The sequence below is a fragment of the Idiotropiscis lumnitzeri genome, chromosome 1, assembly GCF_059441095.1.
Source record: "Idiotropiscis lumnitzeri isolate Australia: NSW breed Sydney's pygmy pipehorse chromosome 1, RoL_Ilum_1.0, whole genome shotgun sequence".
Classification (NCBI taxonomy): domain Eukaryota; kingdom Metazoa; phylum Chordata; class Actinopteri; order Syngnathiformes; family Syngnathidae; genus Idiotropiscis; species Idiotropiscis lumnitzeri.
In genome coordinates, this window is record NC_142391.1 from 18133637 (window position 1) to 18157308 (window position 23672).

At 40.1% G+C, this 23672-nt stretch overlaps 1 protein-coding gene across 4 annotated transcripts; it reads right to left on the minus strand.

The window, feature by feature from the left end:
* Positions 1–185: 185 nt before the first annotated feature.
* mia2 (MIA SH3 domain ER export factor 2) lies at positions 186–23589 on the minus strand. 4 transcript variants are annotated; one of them, XM_088299002.1, is made up of 29 exons: positions 23219–23589; positions 22928–23061; positions 20610–20696; positions 18775–19852; positions 15586–15957; positions 15260–15463; positions 14627–14727; positions 12505–12636; positions 12345–12366; positions 12065–12153; positions 11874–11942; positions 11274–11384; positions 11096–11167; positions 10170–10274; positions 9840–9962; positions 9585–9755; positions 8901–8991; positions 7291–7358; positions 7145–7215; positions 6972–7073; positions 6800–6896; positions 6526–6593; positions 6285–6370; positions 5338–5451; positions 3961–4110; positions 1808–1966; positions 1692–1741; positions 1437–1608; positions 186–1351 (listed from the first exon to the last, which is right to left on the minus strand). In XM_088299002.1, exons 1-29 carry the CDS (start codon positions 23331–23333, stop codon positions 1143–1145), a joined length of 4422 nt encoding a protein of 1473 aa, XP_088155128.1. In that variant the 5' UTR covers positions 23334–23589; the 3' UTR covers positions 186–1142. The 4 variants fall into 4 exon arrangements, with proteins under 4 accessions (XP_088155128.1, XP_088155209.1, XP_088155067.1 ...); XM_088299083.1 differs by having other exon boundaries at positions 19552–19852; positions 23219–23579; XM_088298941.1 differs by lacking the exons at positions 18775–19852; positions 20610–20696; positions 22928–23061; positions 23219–23589 and having other exon boundaries at positions 15586–18669.
* Between the last annotated feature and the right edge of the window lie 83 nt (positions 23590–23672).

Below are 23672 nucleotides of genomic sequence, written 5' to 3' on the forward strand. Positions count from 1 at the left end.
TACGATATAAGAATAAAAATTAGGAGTACTCACCCTAGTGAAGTGTAAAGTTTGACACATTTTGCATCTTACAATAACTTCAACTGATATGCTAATCTTAAGTTTAGTATTTTGAAAAAAAAAAACCAAAAGAACAAAACGAGAAAAGGCAGATATGATAGGCAAAACAATACTATAGACACCAATAATTTTACAATATTTATTTCATCAATAATTGTTTTCTCTTCTTTTTTTTTAACAAACTTTACAACAAACTTCGGATTTCTTGTTCCTATAGCCACCTAGTCACATATATTTTGATTTAAGAAATATTCACTAAAGATTCCAGTATAACGTGATTGGTAAAACGACAAGGCATATTTTTTTGTTTACAACTAAAGCGAACTTGCGACAGTCTGAGATAACATCACAATGAAACATAGCAGTCAATTTTGGAATAAATAGATCCAATTGGCCAAGAAAATGAATTTCATAGGCTTGTACTGACTGAGATACTCGAGCGCTAATCATTAATGACATTTTGCCCTTTGTTCAATTTAAAAAAAAAAACCACACACACACACACACACAAAGGGTGGTAAAGTTTCTGCCAATTGGAAAAGAGAGCAGCACAGGAGATCATTTGGTTGTTACATCTTCTGGGCGTGAATTTCAACTCTGACCTTTTGGTGTGGCGTTTGCATGTTTCACCCATGTTTGCATGAGTTTTCGCCTTGTGTGCCAGTTTCCCGAGGACCAGTCCAGGGTGAACCTTGCCTCTTGCCAAAAGTCATCTGAGAGAGGCACCAGCTCACCCGAGATCTTGGCGAGGACAAGTGGAACAAAATGGATGGATGACGTGCAGAATTGAGAGCAGATGAGCAACAAGTATCATAAGACGACTTACCGCAAGCATTCTGAATTGCACATCATTCAGTCATGTTCCAAATGTTGAAGTACGCGACAAAATGCACATGCTCAAATTTAGCTAGCATTTTCAGATTTCAGAACCAGCCTAAATCTCAAGGACTTGATAACTTCAACCATCCAACGACATTCATTTTTGACTATTTGGGTATTCTTCCAGAAATAACTTTTCCGCGTCATCAGCGGCGGCTGCATGAACAAGATGTGTGAACACCTGATCCGGTTCAAACGGAATCTTAAGGAGCAGATGCTTGCTCATCTTGTGATTGGCTGTGTGGCACAGAAGGGAGGTTCTGCTGGGACGTGGGAGGACCCATGGAAAGAGGCTGGAGGCCTTCAGGTGGAGGAGGCCGCATCGGTGGCCCATATGAAAGCGGGTGAGGAGGCGGAGGTCCGCCGTGCGGGTACCGAGGAGGAAACATCATCCCAGGCCGAGGAGCCCACACTGTAGACGCCGAAAAGGTGGAGAGAGTCACTCTTGCACACTCCGTTCACAATGAAGATGGTGTAAGGGGAATATGATCGCTCACTTGGCATCATGGGAGGTCCACCAGGCCCTCTGGGAGGGAAGAAATCAGGGGCTCCAAAGGGTGCTCTTCGAGGAAATGGGCCATCTATAGGGCCCATTGGCGGACCGGGAGGTGGCGCCGCCCCCCTTCTCAGAGCCGGTCCAGGGGGAGACCTTCGATCACTGGGACCGGGCTGAAGGAAAAAAAAGAAGTCAAGCTTACAAAGCACATATCACGCTTTATGCTTTGCTATATAGTACAGACACACAAACAAACCTCGCTGTGATCGTGCTCAGGTCCGAGGCTATTTTCTCTGTTTGTGGCGTCTGGAACAACAAAGACGCACAACATGAATGAACTGGGGAACACAGAAAAACAAAAGGAGTGGCCACCTGTTATGTCGGCAGGGTGGATGGGTCCCGGGAGCCCAGAATTAGGGAGAACCCTTGGATGAGGAAAAGGAGGACCTGGAGGTGGCAGAGGACCCATTGCTCCTGGGGGAGGACCAGGTCTCCTGTAGACTGGACCTCCGGGTTCAGGAAACATATAGCCTGACGGAGAGCGATCAAATTGGAAGTAGACAGCGTGGCAGCGTGAAAATGTCGACGGTAAAATACGTCTATTACCAACACTGACGCATGGAACAACTAAACGGTGGGTCAACTCAAATGCAAATAACCAGCTAAGATTGGCATATGCATAAAATTTTCTACAGCAAGCGAACGTATTTTCTTATCTGCAGTAATTGACATGACTGTGTGCACATCAGGCACGTTGCAACCGCAAACTGTACCTGCTGCTCATCTGAACTGGGCTACCGAATAGCTCTGCTTCAATCTGGATACATAGCAGCCCATCTGTGTACAATCACTTACACTCATGTGTGAATTTATTTGCATGAGCTTTTCAGAAATTAATTGATGAATTCATAAATTTGGTATTGATAGTGGTTAGAAATGACCCTGTGAGATATTCATAGTGAAGTCAAATAAAAAAGTTAAAATTTCATCCAAAAAGAGTTCATCCCAAATTGACTGGTTACCATTTAAACCAGGGGTGTGCAGACTTTGTAGGGGCACATACGAAAATAATCAAAGGCGAGGGGGGCTTTGTAACACTAAACCAATTTACCAGAATAGTTAAAGATATGTGTATGTATAATTTGTTTAATTTCATTGACACAATATCGTTGGGGGAAATAAAAAAAACTAGCTAATAAAGAAAAACATTTTGGCGTGGCTTGAATGATGACTGATTGCTTGAAAACAAAAATGTGAGAGATGAGACCAAACTTTTTGTGTGTAGAAGGTACACTCCGTAGTAAAATGCAGCCAAATGACAGGCACCGTCTCAAATGTTTTTCTCTGTGCTGTGAGCCACTAAATAGGAGTGGCCGTAGTTTGGACACACCGAAAAAATGGAGAATCTTTTGGACCCGCAATTGGAACCAGATTCGTTCCAATTCCAAAAATGCTTTGTGGGGATGCCTTGACCTCATGGAAAAGTGGCATAAATTAGGGAACAACTGGGTTACTAGTTATTTAGAGTGGAGTATTGAAAGCAAAAAAAGTGTTACATCTGAGATAATGTCTTTCAACGTCCAGTTTTATTTATAACTCAACTGCTTTCAGGAAGAATTAAGAAAATCAGCACATAATCACATTCGAGGGGCTAAAATCATAGGATTTGGACTTTTTAAAACCAAAATAAAAAGAAATCTGTAAAGTGAGAATTGAATTGAATTCAGTGTTTTTAAACACTATACTTGGCATATGTCTGCAGACAATTGCTGAAAATGTATGTACTGTATGCAAGGACTGAGAATTGTGTCTTATTCTATACAGTATTGTTGAAATAGTGTTAAAACTGTTTTTCGCAATGTCAGTTTTCCATCATTTTTTGAGTTGCGGCTACTTTGGACGTCTGGCATAAGTTTGTCCTCCCCTACTGTATCAAAATTTGATCGCCTTTGTTTGGATTAGGAGTTAACCAGCGCAGTTCAGCCGCACACCAAGCAATGTGTTTGAAAGCATTTGTGGTTAATTTAATGTTTTTTTTGTGTTTTTTTTTTTTTAAGAAATCTGCAACTCTTTGTTGCACATGAAGCGATCAGTCGACACACATCTACTGGTGTGCTGCAACAGAAAACTACTGAGCTGTATTGGATTATGAAGCTCCCCATACAATATACTGAACTGCATGAATTCTTTTATTCGACCAATATTTCTTATTGCAAAACATGGCATGTAGACTGTTACTGAATTGGAGCGGCTGGTCGAGTCTTGTTTAAAAACATATTTTTTAAGTGCGTGAAAGCATGCAAGTACTTTTTTTTTGGTTGACAGCCAGGTGCAAACCTGTGGTGTCCACGCATTCAGCAGGCATGCCAACGTCACCTGACTGACAGTGGCTCGATATTTCATTGTTGTGAAGCCTCATTTTGTATACTTGACAACTGTTTTGTTTTAGTCATTTAATTGGATTGACAGGATTTTAAACATGCTAGATGATGGAATACACTGATCTTTTCCAAATAGATACGCACCTTGAGGCGGGAATGGCCCAGCGGGGCCTGGTGGGGGTCCCCTGCGATCTCTTTCCCAAGAAGGAGAGATAGAGCCGCTGTCCGAGTGTGCACCTCCACTCTGCTCTAGCTCCCCTTGGGCACCAGGGAGCTCTACTGGACCACGAAATACTGGAAAAAACGGCAGAGAAGAACATGAAACCAGGAAATGTGTATGTTAAGTGAAAGGAAGAAGAACATTGGCATAAAAAAAATAATAGGGGATTGATCCAAAACAAGGAAAAATCAGATAAACGTCACAAATGTAAAAAGCAGGACCAAGTGATCGCTATGGACCTAGGAGGAGCCAGCGATGTCACCAGCAGCCTGACAGCATAAGTGTGATTGGCAACTCATGCAGCAATAAAGAAGGCAGCTTGTTGCCGCAAGAACTAATGTGAACAGCACGCCACATTGACCATCGGCATTTCATACTTCATTTGGACGTCACGGTAAAATGCTTCAATTCAACGCAGAGACAACTCACTCAGCACAGGTTTTCATACACCCACAGATATTAAGGTGCAAGTCTTCTCAAAGATGTGGTTACATTACAAATAGATGATCAATATGCTAATAAACAATCCTGGTTAGTGCAGATTTATAACTTTCTACAAGTTTATTTTTACTTTTAATTTAATGTTTTCTTACATGTTTCAGGGACAGAACGATACATGTAATCGTGAGTGACTTGAACATTGCTTGGAAATATGTGGTAGCTTAAAAAGCTTTTACATTTGGATGACCATGTAAAGTTTGGAAACAAAAACATGTTCATGGTATTATTGTTCGTGTTGCTTTTGGGAGAGCGTCTCTTTGAAGAGAGAGTCTCATATTTCTCCTCTTTACTCAAGACTTTAAAGGCATGGCTTTCATATTGTACAAAGCTGAAGAAGCGTAAATTTCTTACATGCAATGGATACGATATCACATTCAAGGTAGCCCAGTACCATTCTATAAAGACTGGTCAAATGAATGGCACTTGAGTGAATGAAGATTTGTAATGTGGTCGTTTAACTGACACTGTCAGAGGTTTTGATCTAGTAACTATTTATTATTACGAATGAGTCACATCAGTATGCAGCGGTGTACAACTGCACTGCTTTGTGAGAATTGCGTCAAGTACAGGCATGACTCAAAACATTCATATACAGCGCTTTCAGCATAATGCAGCACATTAATGCATAATACAACCACAACAATAAATGTTAAATGAATACCTCTTTGACTGTGACACTCAAAGGTAAACAATTATGTCTGTAAAAGCAGAATACCTGGTACAGCCCGTGCATGGGATGTTGTGATACTGTTTACGTGGCCATCATTTTGTGGCTGGTCAGTGCATTTGAGGATACACACCTCTAGGTGACAGTCTGTTTAAAGGCCCATCAAGAAGTGGGGGAGGCGAGAGTAATGCTCGGTTCTCAGAGGCAGGGCGACCCAAAGGAGAAGGACCGTAAGGCAATCTTTCAGCTGGAGGAGAAGAATAGCGAGGTAAGTTAAACATCCAGGACAACTCGGCCTACAACAACAAAATTGTTGCTAAGCCTCTAGTAATGAGTGGGCACACAAATACAAACATGAATTTGACAGAAACAAAATATTTTTCATAAAAAAATAACCCATGAAAATCAGACAGTGCTTTTGAATTGTGGATAAAAAGAATCATTTTAAAAAACAAACATATTAAACTAATTTGACCATAGGGACATTTTGAACTAAGGTGCGTCTTCAAACTTGCTATGAGTCAAGTCAAGTAGTCTGAATAAGGACTAAAACATAGACCAGAGGAAGCGAAGGAGGGAGTTGTCTCAGGAGATTCAAAAGAAAATGATAGACAAGCACTTTAAAGGTAAAGGCTGCAAAACCATTTGGAAGCAGCTTGATGTTCCTGCGACAACAGTTGCACATATTATTCAGAAATGTAAGAGCCACTAGACTAGACGGTACCCAACCTCAGTGATTGTGACCACAGGTGGAAACTTGATGACAGATTAATGAAGAGACTGATAATATGAATGGTGATAAAAGAACCTCGAACAAACTCCAAGAAATTAAAGGTGATCTCCAAGGTGCATAAGTATTCGATCAGCTCTTATGTGGCCTTACTGCTTTACATCCCTACCAATGGCGGATTTTCATTAGTTAATCTCATTCAAGTTTTCTTACTTTTTCAGATTTAGTTATTTCTGTGACCACTGTGTGTTTCTGTTTCATTATCAGTGTAGTACCAACCATTTTGTCCAAGTGTGTACAAGCCACTGTTCAACCATTGAGTACTACTTTGTACGGGTGTTTACGCTGACCTCGGAAAGGTAAAGGCCTGGCCAGGCTGTCCAAGGCGAATGGGTCTTTATCGAGGGCGTCCAACTTAAACTGTGTGTCAGTAAGCCTGCAAACATACACAATTCAAGTGAAGAAGGAAAATGTTTCTATGTGATATATACGTAATGAAAACATGGAAATCAAATTGGGAAAAAAAATCTCTGCAAACTCAAAACAATAAAAAGAGGGAAAGTGTGAATGTGGATGGCTGGTGATGCGTACTTTTGCCTGAAGAGGGCGTTCTCTCTCTTGATGTCTGATAGCTCTCTGTCTGCTGCCCGCGCTGCAAGCTGCACAAAAACAAGGAAATGAGAGGCATTCCTTATGTACATGTAGACTAGTTATGACCACAGGACAGTCTACGGTGATTTGCGTACAAGAATATATTTGACCTACATCCATGCTAAATGATCACGAGCAAAAGCATCAGGTAGTTTTGGACCAAACAAAGTTTAGAAATTGCACCATGTTTTTGTGCAGACTCGGGAATACAAACCCAATTATTGTGAGCCTTCTTCTCATGGGCTGATATTTGTGTCTGATACGACTGCTTGGTTTTCTCCAGCTCCTCTTCCATCTCGTCTGCACGAAGCCTAAAGAGGCACAGGCGTGTTGAAGGCAAGGGCCACACATTTTACTGTTTCAATATACTTGGCAGGATTATCCACTTATAATTGTTGAGTTCTTCCATTGCCAAAGCGATGTTTTTGTCAGCTTTATTCAATTTGTCTTCTTTCTGCAGGCGCTCTTTTTCCTCCACTGTCAGCAACCTGCACATAATAAAAAAGTCAACAAAAATAAAAAAATATATTCTCAAATAATTAAACACGAGTGTCATTACCTGTGAAGTTTGAGCTCATTCTCTTGGTACATTTCAGTCATAATCTGGAGTTTCTGTTGCAGCCGCTGGACCTGAGCAGTATGAAAGTGATGTAAATTAATCGAGTATATTACAAGAGCACACAAACCAGGGTTGGGTTGAGCTACCTGCTCATTGTAGTGCTCAGTATCAGCTTGCATAGATAACTGCTCATTCTCCAACTCTTTAATGCTCACTACAAGAAAATGCACACGCAGAGGAAGTTAGTAGCTACAAATATGCAATATTGTCATTATTGTCTAACCAAATTATTGTCTGCGGACGCTTGATCGATCTGTCGTGGTGAAGAGGGAGCTGAGCCAAAAGGCGAAGTTCTCAATTTACCGGTCGATCTACGTTCCTACCCTCACTTATGGTCACGAGTTGTGGGACGTGACCCAAAGAACAAGATCTCGGATACAAGCGGCCGAAATGAGTTTCCTCCGTAGGGTGTACGGGCTCTCCCTTAGAGATAGTGTGAGAAGCTCGGCCATCCGGGAGGGACTCGGCGTCGAGCCGCTGCTTCTCCGTGTTGAGAGGAGCCATGTGAGGTGGCTCGGGCATCTGATTAGGATGCCTCCCTGGTGAAGTGTTCCGGGCATGTTCCACTGGGAGTTGACCCAGAGAACGAGCCAGGACACGCTGGAGAGACTGTCTCCCAGCTGGTTTGGGAACGCCTCGGTATCCCCCAGGAAGAGCTGGATTAAGTGGCTGGGGAGAGGGAAGTCTGGGCTTCCCTGCTGAAGCTGCTGCCTCCGCGACCCGACCCCAGATAAACGGCAGATAATGAATGGACGGATGGCATATTATTGTCTAACAGACATTTCATTGATCCGTTCCTCCGCTGTGACTTAAAGCCTCACATTCACTCCCAAGATCATGCACAAATTGCTACATGAGCGACGTAATAGGAGAATTTAAACAATAAAGTCTAATTTGCATGAATACTTTGCTCTAGTTCAAAGGGAAGCAAGAGGTCATTTGCTCCTTTATTAAATTACTTTATTATAAATACACAAAAACACTTTTATTTATCCAATTTTGTCATGGGGATTCATGGGAATATTCAAAAAAGGAGAGAAAACGCTTAAAAAAAGTCATTTCTGAATTATTTGTATACAAATGTGCCATAGACAACCTGGCAATGTTGTTGTGTTCACCGTGCCAAAAAATAAACTAGTTGATAGTGTTTTTTCTTAACATTATGCTGCTATGGCCCATAACCATAAAACATACTGACATTTCCACATTGTTGCCGCCTATTCTGTCCTCCTTTGTATAAAGCATAAGAAGGGCAGCCCACAAGCGACTTCTTGCGACTATACCATCTCCCTCTGGATCTGTTCTAAAAATAGTTCACTAATGATGGGACATAGTGATTTCCTAGGGATGTTGGAGAAGTGATCATTTGAAAATGAGAACGCAGGCAGTGATTAATAAAAAATAAAGTGTTGAATACTGATGTTCGTGTTGCCTTATTATAAGGAGAAATCATTAACATAATGTTAATAATGTAATATTATTATTAAGGGTAATTTGAGCACATTATTTAGTTCAGAAGTGTGTAGCAAACTTGGAGCTCCACGCATTAATGTGCACCCAAGAAGTAGTCCTCCGTTTCAAAAAAAGGTTGTTGACCCCTGTTTTAGAGCAACAACTAAGGGGCTGCAAAAAAGAAACTGATAATGTGCAAGATGATGGAAAAAAAACACATTGAATTTTTGAAATGAGTACTCACCTTCTAGGTCCTCTTTAGCTTTGACCTCATCATTCAGTTTGGCAAAGACTCTGTCCTTGTCTTCATCAACTGATTTGAGGTCTGCATTGAGCTATGCACAAAAGTAATGCTGTATTAGTCTTAGAAAGGTTTATTCTTTATTAGCTCAATCATAAGCCTCAAACATATCTTCAGATCAATTGTCTTGATTACAGCTCCCCCGTGCGGTCAGCGGTAACATGCAGTCCTACAGTTTATCAAGTACGGGAAGGTGATACTTGAGTAGAAGTACCAGTATATGAACATCTGCGGGTCTACATCCAGAAGGGGCGCCAGACAGAGACGCGCACGGGCCCATAGAAAGACTTCTAGACGACCTGTGTCTCATTTTCATGACCTCCCTCAACCGGCCTCTCAACCACACAAGTACAGTTCTTCTGTTTTGTGCTCTGCATTGCAGACATTAAATCAACAAACCATTTGTTTGGATTTTATTTTGAAATACGTTAGTAATAATAGTTAGGGGAAATATATCAGAATCAATAATACATTTTATTTAGGAAATGTAGTGGCGTAAAAATGAAAAGTTCTAGAAATATAAATAAAGTTAAGTAAAACTGAATGAAAATGCTGCTTTATTAAGAATTTGTACTTTGTAAAATTACAAGAATGCTAAAATGTGCAATAGTCGAGTTGGTTATTTACCTTAGCAGCATAAATGAGCTTTTGGACTTTCTGAAGATGGATTCCTGAATTTGTTCCGTCTACTTTTCCATTCCTCTCTGCCCTTGCTGTGTTCCCCTTGGATGTTTCACCTCCATCTCCCACAAGCTCGGCGTTCCAAGCCTTCATCCCCAGCAGCCGATCGGTGAGGGACTGAAAGCAAATGTGCTTGAGTCATAGAATTTGTAAATGAAGCCAGTTTTACATCAGGTATCAGTCAAGTCCAAGCAGTCGTACCAATATACGCTCGTCCTTGTTGGCCACATCCTGCACCATTCCGCTGTGGGCCAATTCATACCTCCTCATCTCCTCTTCCAGCTCACTCACTCGCTCTGCCCATCCCTCCCCCTGTTGCCTTAACTGCACAAGAAACAGACATGCAAAAATAACTGACTGACAGACAGGAAATTGAACAATAGATAGAAAAGCACAGTCATTAATCGAGATGGCAAGGGAATAATGATCTGATAGGAATGGGATGACTGTAAAAATCTCTCTCTGCCTTACCTCATCAAAGCTTTCGGCAAAGAATGGAGGGCTTAATAAACACTTTGTATCTTGTCTTACCTGTGTGTTGCTCTCCTTGAGAAGAGTGTTTTCTTCTCCAGTTGTTTCCAGACTTCTTTGGAGTCTCTCACTGTTCATATTGTAAACTTTAATTGTTGTTTGAGCCTTGGGAAGGAAATACACAGAGAGTTAATGTATGAAACACAGAAGCAATATGAGCGAGGGAAGGATGATGACGCTGTAGGAAGGAGTTAAAGCAGAAAAATGTTGCAGAAAAGTACATGTAGCACACACATTGATGACAGCTGCTGTCAAGAATGCTTGTTGGGAAGATTTCACTTGGAGAATCCAATTCAACCTCATAGAATTTGAATCAAATGAAAATTAAACAAAAAAAAATACATGCCTGACAAGCCCAATAAGATGGAATTTTATTTTCACTTGAAGACAATTTAACTTTCAGCAGTCTCAAGAGCAAACCTAACGTTATTTGGCAGCTGTGAAAAAAAAAAACTACATTGTCTTGAACACTTTCATGTGGATAGGACATATCCACACACACAAATTGAATATACAACTTAACTCAGTTTAATCCTAAATCAAATCCATTTTCACATTGAAAATCAGTCAGTAAGCCTTCCCAGCCCACAGAAATATTGTTTATGCGCGTGTAAGTCACGGAGCAACTGTACTATATGAAGACATTTATCGTCTTTTAGTGTGTCATTGTGATGTGAATTCATATTATTGTATCTTGTGGAAGACACTTTGCGAATGAATGGCATTCCAGTGGAAGTTTTCTATTCAGAAATTTATTTTCTGTGTCCTTTGGAGCGCATTGTGGGTGAAAATTCTTTCAAATTACAAAGCCAAATAATTTGACATTTGACCACGCACTGTCAAATATTATTCAATATTCAAAACGTTTTGCTTTGTCAAAAAACAACAACAACAAAAACATCTTGAGTGAGTTATAAGATGGTCACCTGTTGTTCTTGTGATTGGAGCTCCTTGGTTTCCTCCTCCATTGTTTCCATGCTCTGCTCTAGGAGTTTGACCTAAAAGGAATTAAAACACAATATGTTTACAAATAACACCACCTTCTTTACCCGTATTCTGGATCAGCTGTTCTTAACGAGGAAAAAATACATTATACGATCTTACCTTTTGTTCATGTTCTTTTCTGTGTTTTATCTGCTGGTCCAACTGATCCTTCAGTTCTTGTAGATTTTCTTCTAGTTGAGTTTTAGCGAGGTCTAACTCTCGGGCTCTGACCTGGATGAGCCAGAAAGCACAAATGAGATTTGCACAAGATTGCAAGGTCAACTGTGATATTATTACAGTGATGACAAAGATGTGACGAACATTTTCTATAACTCATTTAAGACCAACATTTCAAACAATGCTTGAGAAACAATATAATGAAATAGTAAGAAATTGAAGCATAATAAATGGCCATAAACTACGTTTAATAAAATTGTGAGCTTTGGTTGTACAAGCAATTAAAAAATATAAAGCGAGAAAAAGATGACGGACTGATGCCTGAATAGTTGACATTTTATAGTTTTGTTATGCGAACAATCAATCTGTTCTTTCGTTATTTAAAAGTTACTATGCGCATACCTGCATATAATGTTATATTTGGAAGTAGTATAGAACGTAAACCCTACAAAGCTATTTTCTTTTGAAATTATTGATACCAGCCAGCTGCAAGAAACATTTTCAGTCAATGGTCTTTTACACATCTTATAAGATCTTCCTTACCTCCACATCTGTCTTATGGATTTGAGCTAAGGTGCCAGTCTCACTTAGTGAGTTCTCTAGCTCATCGTGCTAAAAATAAAACAGAAAAAGACTAATTAAAGAATTGCTATTAACCTTGAAAGTGATGAATACAAAATTTAAGGATTTAAAATAAATAAATAAATAAATCAAATTGCGACTAGAGTACAGACCTCTTGTTGACATTTACTGAGCGATTCCAGGACTTCACACTTCTCTTCAAGCAGTTGTGCAACCTGCTCAGACATCCACCACTCTTTACCTGTTAAAGGGAAAAAAAGATATTTGAGTACATCCAACAATTTGTAAGCAGAATATATATATATATACACATATTATTTCTAAGTATCGAGGAAATAAGACCATTGGCAATCATAGAACATATTTTGCATATAAAAACATTTGTATAATTTATAATTGATACAGTAATATTTCAAGGAAAAGGAAACTTACGTCGATACATTCTGCTTTTGACCTGTGTTAAAAGAGTAACAATGATGATAATCTAACATTGTATTTCAAATGTAAACTTAATAAATAAAACAAAAAAAAGGCAACGATACAAGAATCTCTTGCACCGCAAATTATTTGTGTGCATGTGCCGTATACTCACCGAGCTGTAACATCTGCAACTGAACAATAACGTAGTCACCAGCCCCACCAGACTGGATATGATAATTAGTTCCCATGGAATTCCGTAGAGGTCAGGCCCAGGCCTTATGTCATAAGGCAGTGATGACACAACCTGGATTATGTGTTTGAAAAAGAAACAAAAAAGTATAATTGAGCAAAGTGCTCCTTCTTAGCATCATGTAACCTCCCTTCTTTCTTTAGAAAATAAAATAATTTGACATTTTCTAAACCTTTGCATGCACATGTCCAAACTGTGTTGGATCAAATAATCAAACAATATGTTTCCTTGTTCAATTAGAATTTGCATTTAAGCAGTCCTGACAGGAGACCAAAACGCTACCTAATAATTGACCAATAGTAGCTTGCCAGTGTGAGGCTTTAAAATGGTTGTTTTCAGAGGTACTGACCTTAGTGCCAGACAGACTAGAGGAGTCACAGAAAGGCAAAGTGGATGTAATCGGTAATAAAAACTTAAGGGAAGAACAACACATCTGTTGCGAATTTGGTCATTCAGCTTCTTGTTAGAGAACACCATTTGATATTGCATTCAACACTTTAGAGAAGGTAAAATTAAGATCACCGGCTATATGCAGCGCATTTTAGATTCATACTGAAATTTCATCTGAAAGACAAATACCGCCAATTTATAATTACTGTACGACGTGTATGATTTATTAGAAATATATTTCCTTTTGACATGCACTAAGGAAGTTAGATGAATAAAATCGACCCTTGTCCTGCGATTGTGATGTTTATTCAACAGTAAATATAGAATTTAAAAATAATCAAATGTCTCAGTGATCTTAATAAAAGCACAAACACAACATTTGTATGTTCGTTTCAGAGTAAATATTTCACTAGACATAACACACATAGCAATATCATAAAATACATAATATAGCAATATCGTTGGCCAATAGGCTAACTATTAGCAGCTACGTCTTTCTTTTTTTTTTTTTTTTTTTTAAAAACCAAACCTTTCAAAAGGCAAAATTCGATGTTCACATTGACAACATGACTGCAACATTTATAAGACACACGTGTAGTCAAGGCTGAAATATGCAACATGGCAATATAATAAAACAGCATGTTAGATGTCAACCACTCGTCAGCTGTGTGGCGCTAGCAGCAAATGCTAACGAACTCTGCCACATAACGCACATCCTTCACTTTCTCCACGGCGACGCCGTAGTAAGTCTCAACAGTCGATCGATGGTCCATCCCTCTTGTGCCTAAACTGTCACTTGGCGACTGTTCCGACATTCCTGATTTCGCTCATTTGGTTAATATCTTCAAAACATTAACCACTAAAACTGTCATTAAAAGTAGCCGGGCAAGCTGTCAGCCAACATCCTACCCACTTGCGCTGCACTGTGGACTAAACCAACCTACCTTTTTTCAAGGGGAAGTATTTTATCTAAACGTGTTTCTGTTCTCCCATTTGAAACCGACATTGCTCACCAATTAAAATGTATTTACAAATAAAATTACAGCAACTAAATAATCCAATAAAAAAATCATCTTTACTCAAACGTAAAGACTCTAAAAATTCTAGCGTACCCTACTTTAATAAATGGTTGACCCGCAACGTCATCAATTGTAAAATGCCACACTGGCAGACCGAGAGCTTCCAAACTACAGACACAGAAACAGGTGTCAGCTCCAAAAAAAGTACGCGCACTAAATGTGCGCCATATAGCAATCGGTTGAGCTAATAGTTACACAAAATAGCAAGCTTCACCTGAACTTAATGATCACCTGACTGTAAACAAGCGTGTCCATCAGCGTTTGTCCACGCACTCAATTGTAAATTTCTCAAGTGAAAATAACTCACTGAAACAGTTTTACTGTTGTCCATTTCAGAATACCTCTTCTTAACAATAACAAGTGTCGTCTTCACCGTAATGTGGGTTGCATGCTGGCCTCAAGTGTCACTTGTCACAATGAAGGTAATGTTGACCGAGACTAACGAAACGTTCAGAATATTCTAAGATCAGTTTCTTAAAGAAGCACTGAGTAAATAAAGGAACTCGCGATCTTATTCTGCAATGCCTGCAGTTAGATAAAAACAGCCCACTCTCGAATCTATTAATAACTGGTACCTTAATTTTAATACATTCAACGAAGTCCTTCGTTGCATGAGTCTGATAGGACAACCGGTTCTGAATTCGATGAATAATATCCGGAATCTTCACCATTATCCCTGGAAAAAAGACATGAGAATATTTTGTGAGCCGAAGCGCAATAAATATATTGATGACTATGGAGTGCAGTTGATACAACACTACTGGATTCAACCACTAGAAACAGGAGCCACAACGTGGTTGCTGCGGGCACCAAGTATGTGCCAAGATGGCGTGAGTATCTTGTGGGCCTGTTCTAAAAATAGTACTCAAGTGATGGAACAATATGATTATCAAGGAACGTTGTAGAATTGATTGTTTTAAAATTTCCTAATAATTGTAAGAAATTATTATCATGAACAGTGTCTTCACATTAATGACTACCACTAATTATTAATAAAAAGAACACGTAATAAAAGCATTACTGAAGTTTAATTTGAGCACATTTGTTATTTCATAAGTGTGTATCAAACATGTAGCTGTTCACATTATTCAGCACCCAAGGACATAGGTCTCATCTTCAAAAAGGGTGGTGAAACCTGGAATATCGATTTACTCTTTTACTGTACACCAGGATGTGTGTGACAGCCTGGAAGGTCGTTACAGCCATACCTTGCAGTAATTGTGGTGGTATGGTCTGACTGTGCGACATCTCATTCGGTTTCTCCACCAGGGACATTTCTTCACATTCTCTTTCATTGTCATCTTCCTTATTTTTCTCTGGCACTCCATCCTTGTGTTTCTCCACCATCACCCTCAGTGGCTCCATAGTTTCTTGATGTTTGCTACAAGATGCATCAATGCAACTCGGCTGAGCTGTATTGGGAAACACATGGGTTACAACATTGTAAATTAAAAGCAGACTGAACTTAAGGAGCAAATGAGAAGAAAGTGGAATTTCCAAGAGTAGTGATGATCCGTGAGGCAATGTGCAGTACCTTGAGCGTTTGCACCGATGCTTGATTTTCTGGTGTAGAAAGTGTCTTTCGCTCTTTTCAGCAGTATTTCTAGTTTCTGAATTGCAATAGTGGTTCTGGTGTTTTCTTTGTCCTCTTGTGGTGCATCAGAGAGTCCTGTGCTTGGAGGGAACAGTTTCTCCTTGTGGTAGTGCAGAATTGTTTCTATATCCACCAATATTGATTCATCACGATCGTCTTTAGTGAAAACGTCTGCGTGGTCAAGGATGGAATCCAATCGTTTTAATTTCTTCTTCCCAAATAGCTCAGCCAAAATAGTTGTCTCTTCTGTGCTCATGTGGTCTTGGAGAGTCTCGTAGTGTTTGGACAGGGAATTTGGTTGGTGGGGCTTTGCTGTGTTTGGAGGCAGATAATTGAAATGAGAATTCTGTGTCAGGGATGGAGATGGTGGCTGCAAGTTTGTTTGCAAGTCTGTATCACTACTTGTTGTGGAGTCCAGCTCACGTTCGGGACTCTGATGGGATTGTGGCTTTGACATATCATTTATTTTACCTTCTAACCCTGGGGGAGGTTCTGTCACCTCTTTTATTTTCATGATTGGCCCTTGGCCTAATGAAATAATTACTGTCTCAAGAAGGTCAAGTTCTCCTCCACTTTCTGCTGTAACTTCACTTTTGTCATCAAACTCAGTTTTCTTCACACAGTCTCTGGAATCACTTTCATATCCTGCATTTGTGCCATTACACATAATTGTTTTTTCATTACTCTCGGTCACAACTGAATAAGTACTCTGACAGATTGTTTGTGCAAACCCTCCACCTTTCTTATGTGAATGTGGCCCATCTTCTGTGGGCTCAGTTTTGTCTGTCTGATGGAATGAATTAAAATCGTGTTCAGTGCTCTGACGCGAGAACTTTTGGTTCTCTTGCCTTCCGTCTGCGAAGGAAACATCTGTTAGTGGTGATGCATCATACAGAAGATTTGACCCATCGTCAAAACTGTGTTCTTTTCTCTCTTTTATGATTTCATCTTGCTCAGATTGAGTACCCAATTCATCCATACATTCAAGAGTCTCAATTTCCTCGTCAACGTGCTGGCTATCCTCAAAGCCATTAGCATTGTGCGTTTCTTCACTTACCTTAAACTCCTCATTAAAGTCTTGCTTTTCGTCTTTGACTTGAACAAACTCCTCCTGTGTTTCCTCTTCTAAGTCCTCCACATGTTCCCACTTTCTGACCCCTTCCTTTCCCTTCCCTTCAATTTTGTCCCGATGATTTATTCTGCTTAAATCTTCCTGCTTTTCATGTTCAAACTCATTTGACTCACCTACTAACTTATCTGTCTCTTGCGGCTTTACTTTTTCCTCCTCCATATTCTCCTTTTCTTCAACTGACTCACCATCTTTTTCATATTTCCCTAACTTTTCCACCTCCTCCTGCTCTTTGTCTTTGAACTCTTCTGGCTGCTTGTTTTGAAATGTTTCTACTGATTCACCATCCATCTCATGCTTCTTCTCAAACATTTCCTCCTGCTCCGTGTGTTCTAACTCTTGCCTCTTGTCTTCTAATCCTTCGACGGCCTCACCATCCACGTTATGTTTCTTTTCTTCTAATGTTTCCACCCCCACATGGTTTCTGTCTTCGAACTTTTCTTGCTTCTTGTCTTCAAACTCTGCTCCCGATTCACCACTCACTTCATGCTTTTTCTCCCCTAACTTATCCACCTGGCGCTGCTTCAGCCCGTCTTTAAACTCGTCTACTTTCTCCTCCTGTAACTCCTCCACTACTTCTTGCATCTTCTCTACTAATGCATCCACCATCTCACTCCTCTGCCCTTCTTGAAACAATTCCTGCTTTTCAGCTTCAAAGTCCTCTACCTCGCCCTTCTGTATAAAATCCTTCCGTTCTCTATTCTTTTTGCCATCAATCTCAAAATGTTTCCACTTGTGCTTTTCAAACATGCCCCACTTCAAATAATCTAACTCCCCAAATAACCTTTTCTGCTTCTTCTCTTCTATCTTATCTACTAACTCATCATGCACTTCATGGTTGTTCTCCACCAACATTTCCATCTCCTCTTCCTTCTCCCATTCTTCAAACACTTGCTGCTTCTCATGTTCAAACCCCTTCACTTCCTCCTTCTTCATTAACTCATGAACTTCTTTCTTTGTGTCTTGTAACTCCTCTATATCGTCCTGCTTATCTTTCTCTATAACCTCTCCCTGCTTCTTACGTAACTGCTCCATCTCTGTTAACTCTCCCGGTAACTTGACTTGTAACTCTTCCAAGAGATCAGGCTTTCTCCTGCTGGTATGCTCCTCTTGCTCGTTCTCTTTTCTCTGCACAGTCTTGTTCCGCTTCGCTCTTGACCCTTGTGAGTCTTCCTGTTCTTCTATCCTCACATCTTCCCGTTTCTCTTCCTCGTCCAATTCTTCATTTTCTTCATCTACTTCAGATACTTTCTCTTCTTTTTTGGGTCCAAGAGAAGACCCGAAGCTGCTTTCTTTTAAAAAGTTTATCACAGATATGAATGTTCCTTGGAGGTAAGGGGGGTCCATGTCTTTGGCATCTTGGCTGTGTGTGCCATCATCAGAGGAATGTTTTCCTTCATCCTCCCCTGATAGATTTTCATGTATTATTTTATCATTTCTTTTTTTCACGTGGTTTGAACTAAATTCCAGAGGGTTTTCTTCTTGTGAGTTATCATCAGTGTCCTTCCAGTTCTCATGTGCTGCCCTTTCTTTAGATTCTGCCCAAGTCTTCTCTTGATTTGTTTCCTTCTGTACAACAGCCTCTCTATCCCCTTGATTATTTTTGACATTCTTTAGTTTGTCTGTCTCTTCATTTTTCTCTTTGCTGAGTACTTCCTCTTGTTTATCATCTTCCTCCGATTCTTTTACTTTAGTTTTCGTTGCCGTAGAAGACGCACTTTCTTTGTGCGCAGACTCAGGCAGCTTAATGATGTCTTTATCTCTCTTTTCACCTTTACATTCCTCATCACCAAATACACACGATATGTTAGATTTGTCCACCATGTTTCCAATCGGATTTGTAAACTCATGTAACCTCGCCTCATCATTGCTCTCTTTTTTGGAATCAATCTCATTCACTGACTGCTCCACTAACACAGATTCCATGTCAGTGAGCACTGGCAATGAGATTACATCATTCTTACTCGCTAAAATGTCAAATTTGTTTTTTCCTTCCTTACCATTTGGAACAAGATTGATGTCCGCTCTCGGGTTTGGAGGAGGGATGTCGTTTTGATCAACCTGAGATCTGTCATCTAACTCGCTATCCTTGATATTAGCAGATGTATCTGGAATATAATTGTTAGGATCAACATGTCCTTCCGCAGTTTTGTCAGACTCTGTGTCTGATTCAGTTCTGTCAGCTTCATTGTTGTTTTTTCTGAAGGCTAAAATGTTGCCGATCTGCAAATCAAACCAAGAACTGGATGCTGTCTGTTTTATATCCTTCTTCTCTTCTCCTCTCCTAACTTGTATTTTCTCTGTAGCGTCCTCATCATTAAGGCCAAACCCCAGTGTTCTTGACAGACCATTTCCAAGCCAACCCAATGTCCCCATGTCGTTAATTTTCTTCTCTTGTAAAGGTTGTGTTTCTATATCTAGATACATCTTTCGGCTCCTGAAGTTCGCTCCTGCTGCTGCTTTCATGTCCAGTTCTCTTTCATCATTATTCTCTTTTTCTGCAGATGAGTCTGCTTTTTCATCGCCTCCAAAACCAGCCATGGTTGAAGACTCAACAGTTTTTGTGTCTTGGTCTCCCTGATTTGCGTTGTCTTTGTCAACTGATTTTCCTTCACTTCTTAACCCCAGCCACTTTGTCACTGAAGAAGTGAGAGAATCTTCTCTCTGTATCAAATCCTCCTTATGCACTTTGGCTGGATTTTCAGATTCCTCTTGTTTTCCTACACCTAACCATCCTGTCACTGATGAACTGAGCCAGGAAGAGGCGGGAGACCCACCTTTTTCCTTCAGTTTCACAGCGGTTTCAGGAGATTCCTGCTTCGTGTCAGCAGCACCATTGTCCCGATTTTCAAACTCTTCTCTTGATGTGCTATAAGATTCTAAAGAGGAATCTTTAGATGTTGAAGGAGTTCCAGCATCTCGATCATCAGTGTAATTGCTTGATTGGCTTGTTTCAAGCACCTCAGGCTTCTTCAGTCCAGAGTCGTCATCATCATCATCATCGTCGTCATTACCCATGTTCAAATGACTGGAGTCAATGGGATAGCCAAAGTCATCGATACACAGAAAATCTGATTCCTTCATGAAAAGAGCATATACAATTCAGATAACATGGAACATATTGTACACTTCACACATCTAATGTTCTCAATAGGGCTGTGACGATAATTCAATATCGATATGTATCGCAATAGGTAGGTTAATTGCTATCAATAGAAAATGGTAGCGATAAATTATCGATCCGAAAAAAAAAAAAAAAAAGCGGACCAGATTCGACCGATCACGGCCCAACTCGTTACAAACTCCTTCCCATTTAGGAAGTACAACCTGAGGCTCACGACTGCGCCACTGAGCTAGCGTGACTCAAAACAAACTAAAGAAAACGGGTGGCGGAAAGGTCGACTTTCCGGCCGACTTGACAAAACGGCCCTCAGTTCTATCACACGGGCGCTCCGCAGGAGAGAGGCCGGTGTGCGTAATAATTAAGCCGATAACAAGCACCCTCCCCGGACACGCACGGCACGAAACGGCCCGTAGCTCCATCACACAAGAGCTCAGGGGAACGAGGCGTAATAATACAATACAATACAATTTATATAGCGCATTTCACAATGGCTAGAGCTGTAATTGAAGATTAAAGGTTACATTTTAAAATAAAACAAATCAGAATGCAGCCCTTTTCCCTTTTTTGTTTTCAATAGTAAAAAAAATATTAATGAATAATAATAATTCGATATATATCTATTTCAACCGATATGACATACTTGCATCACGATATAGTTTTCAGCCATATCGCCCAGCCCTAGTTCTCAATGTATGTAATGTAAGTAGATACCTGTGTTGCAACTACAATCTCCTTAGTTGCAAAGTTTTGTTCCTCTTTTATAGCGTCTTTTGGAAAATATCCAAACTGTTTGTTCATCTGAAATCAGAATAAAAGGGTTCTGTCATCCAGATGGAATTAGAAATCAGAGCAGAGGCACACATCAACAAACTAAAAAAATCCATCCAGCCATCCTCTTCGGCTTATCTTGGGTCGGGTTGCAGGGACATTAGCTTTACCAGGAAAGCTGCTGCCTTCCCTCTCTTCAGCCACTTTAACCTACTCTTCTGGATCCCAAGGCATTACAAGACCAGCCGGCACGCATAGCATAGCATGTCCTGGGTCTTCACTCGAGCCTTCCCCGGAGGGACATGCCTGGAACACCTCACCGGGAAGGTGTCCAGGAGGTCTCCTAACCAGATGCCCAAGCCACCTCATGAGGCCCCTCTCGGTGTGGCGGAGCAATGGCTTGGGTTCGGGCCGCCAAGGGCCCTGCCTTTGGCTACCAACCAACACTCGACCCGTTTAGCTAATCCCACAGTTGGTGAGTCCATCGGAAGGGGTACCCACGCTGCCATTTCAGTGTGTGCCTGGCCAGGCTCTATGGGTGCAGGTCTGGCTACCAGGCCATCGTGCCGTACCTCCAGGCCTGTCTCCAAAGAGGGGCCCCGGTGACATTTTTCCCTTTCGAAAATGTATCCAATAGTTTCACTCATCATAAAGGGTCTGTGAGCCATGCTTTGTCTGGTCCCTCACCTGCCTGCCATGGGTGACCCTGCCAGGGACATAAAACCCCAGATAACTTAGCTTTTCGGATCACTGAGACACACAAACCCCTTCACAAAGATAAGGTGATGACTCAGTTGAGTGATTAATTAAAAATGTTTCTGAAAAATCTTCATTCATGGGTGACAAAAAGCAATAAATTGGTATATGAGAAATGTCTTCCAGAAAACTACTCTGATTTCTTGCTAGGTTTCTGCATACACTGATTCTCAAAGCATGGTACACAGGCTCACAAAAAATATGCAAAAGGAATCACAGGAGGGTTCAGTGGTTAAGTTGAAAACTACTTGTAAATCCAATTTGGTTTTAAATGGACCCAGGAGAAAGGCAGGGACCAGGCTCTAGTGTATGGATGGAATGTCGAGACGTTCTTTGAAGTTAATGCATGGAACCTTTGCAACCAAAACACACTGCAAAAAGTCCACTATTCTGTCTTATAGTACACCAGTAGCCAAAACACAGGAAGTACTGTATCATTTTTTCCTATATTTGGGCACTGTGTTCAAGTTCAAACTGTGCATAGTGGCACTGCGGTCCATTATGTTTTCATGTACAATACATTTATAAGTACAGTTTAGCTGTATTTAACTTTTTAAAACAAAAAATTTACATGATGTCATCTTCCACAACCCTTTTTTAACCATTTATTTTGGTACATTTTATTTAACTTATAAGTGCAATACGTTGTAATTGAATATTTAGGTGCAGTTTTTTTTATTTACTTATATTTAACACTATTAAAAATGTTCAAACTGTGCATAATAACTGTAACTTTGTCCTACAATAACATCAAATATAGTTTAAGGCACATGTGTCAAACTCAAGGCCCGAGGGCCAGATGTGGCCCGTGACCTCATTTTATGTGGCCCGCGAAGGGAAAATCATGTGCTTCAACTTGTTGCTTATAGCACATTTTCTTCACTTTTAACAACATTGAGATATGAGATATTGCCATTTATTACTGGCTTTTGATTTCAAAACTAGCTTTGTATCAATGTGTTGTGTGGAAGTGATAATGGAAGGTGATTTATATGAGTTCGCAGTCATCACTGCCCTCTGAGAGAAACCAGAACCACAATGTGGCCCGTTGACAAAAATGACTTTGACACCTCTGGTTTATGGTGACTCGTTTTTAATAAACACTTTGACGTACTGTGCTGTAGTATTTGTGATGGTATTCCTTGCAGCATTTTTTTTTAGGTAGTACTTGGCGTAAATATTTAGGATCATTCATTTATGCAAGGATCTTTGCAGCAAAAAAAAATATTATTGGGTTTGCAACTAATCTGTAACTTGAATTCAATGACTATTCAACCTTAGCTGTTGTTATAATCCAATACTTATACAACAATAATTTTATGCAATTCTATACATTCTAAAAAGATGTGGAAAAAACTCCCACAGAAGCCTTAGTATCGTGAATGCACATGGTCTCACATCTTACCCACATATATCTCATATCATATCAATTTAAAATACGGTGACTGCTCTATTTTGTTATATCATTTCTTATCATATCGATGATGATAAATAGTCATACATACACTGCCAGCCCAAAGATTGCTCCTCTTTCCAGTCAGCTTGTGGTACACAAAGATGGTTTCTCCTTGCCGAAAGCTCAGGAAACGACAATCCTTTCCATGGTGATCCCTGACTGCTCGCACCCTGCTCATTAGGCCTGAACACATCAAGTCCAGACAAATATAAACAAAACACAACAAACACACACACGTGTAAATATCACATTGAGCCACAAGGAGCCTTTAAAATCAAGTAGTGATGAAAAAACGTTATAGTTAGTATATAACATTTATTACAGTTACTGTCCAACTTACTTTCACACTCTGAATCTCCACAGATCTTGAAGTCAGATAATAATCCACGGCTGAGTTGCGGCAAAAACACAAAAAAGAGGCTTGCGCCCATAATGGCAACCTGTGAAATAGTCATTCTTGAAGTTTCAATGAGAAGACCTCAAGAAAACAGATGCTGTTTTGAGAAACTATCTCAACTATTTGACCTGGGATGTGGACATTTTGCCTGTGCGCTAAAGCTGTGTTTAACGCTCAATAGGTAACGAGCCGCGATTAGATCTCAACTCCTTCAGGGTAATCATTAACGTCGCGACGAAATTGTGATTATATCCCAGGTGTTTGTTTCGTTGTCAGATAAAAAATAATATTCATGAACAACTAAATATCTCGGACAAAACACGTGTAAACAGTATTAATAATATGACATAGGGCGGAGGGGGGTTCACATTTTTAGACTTTGCCCTTCTCTTCACAA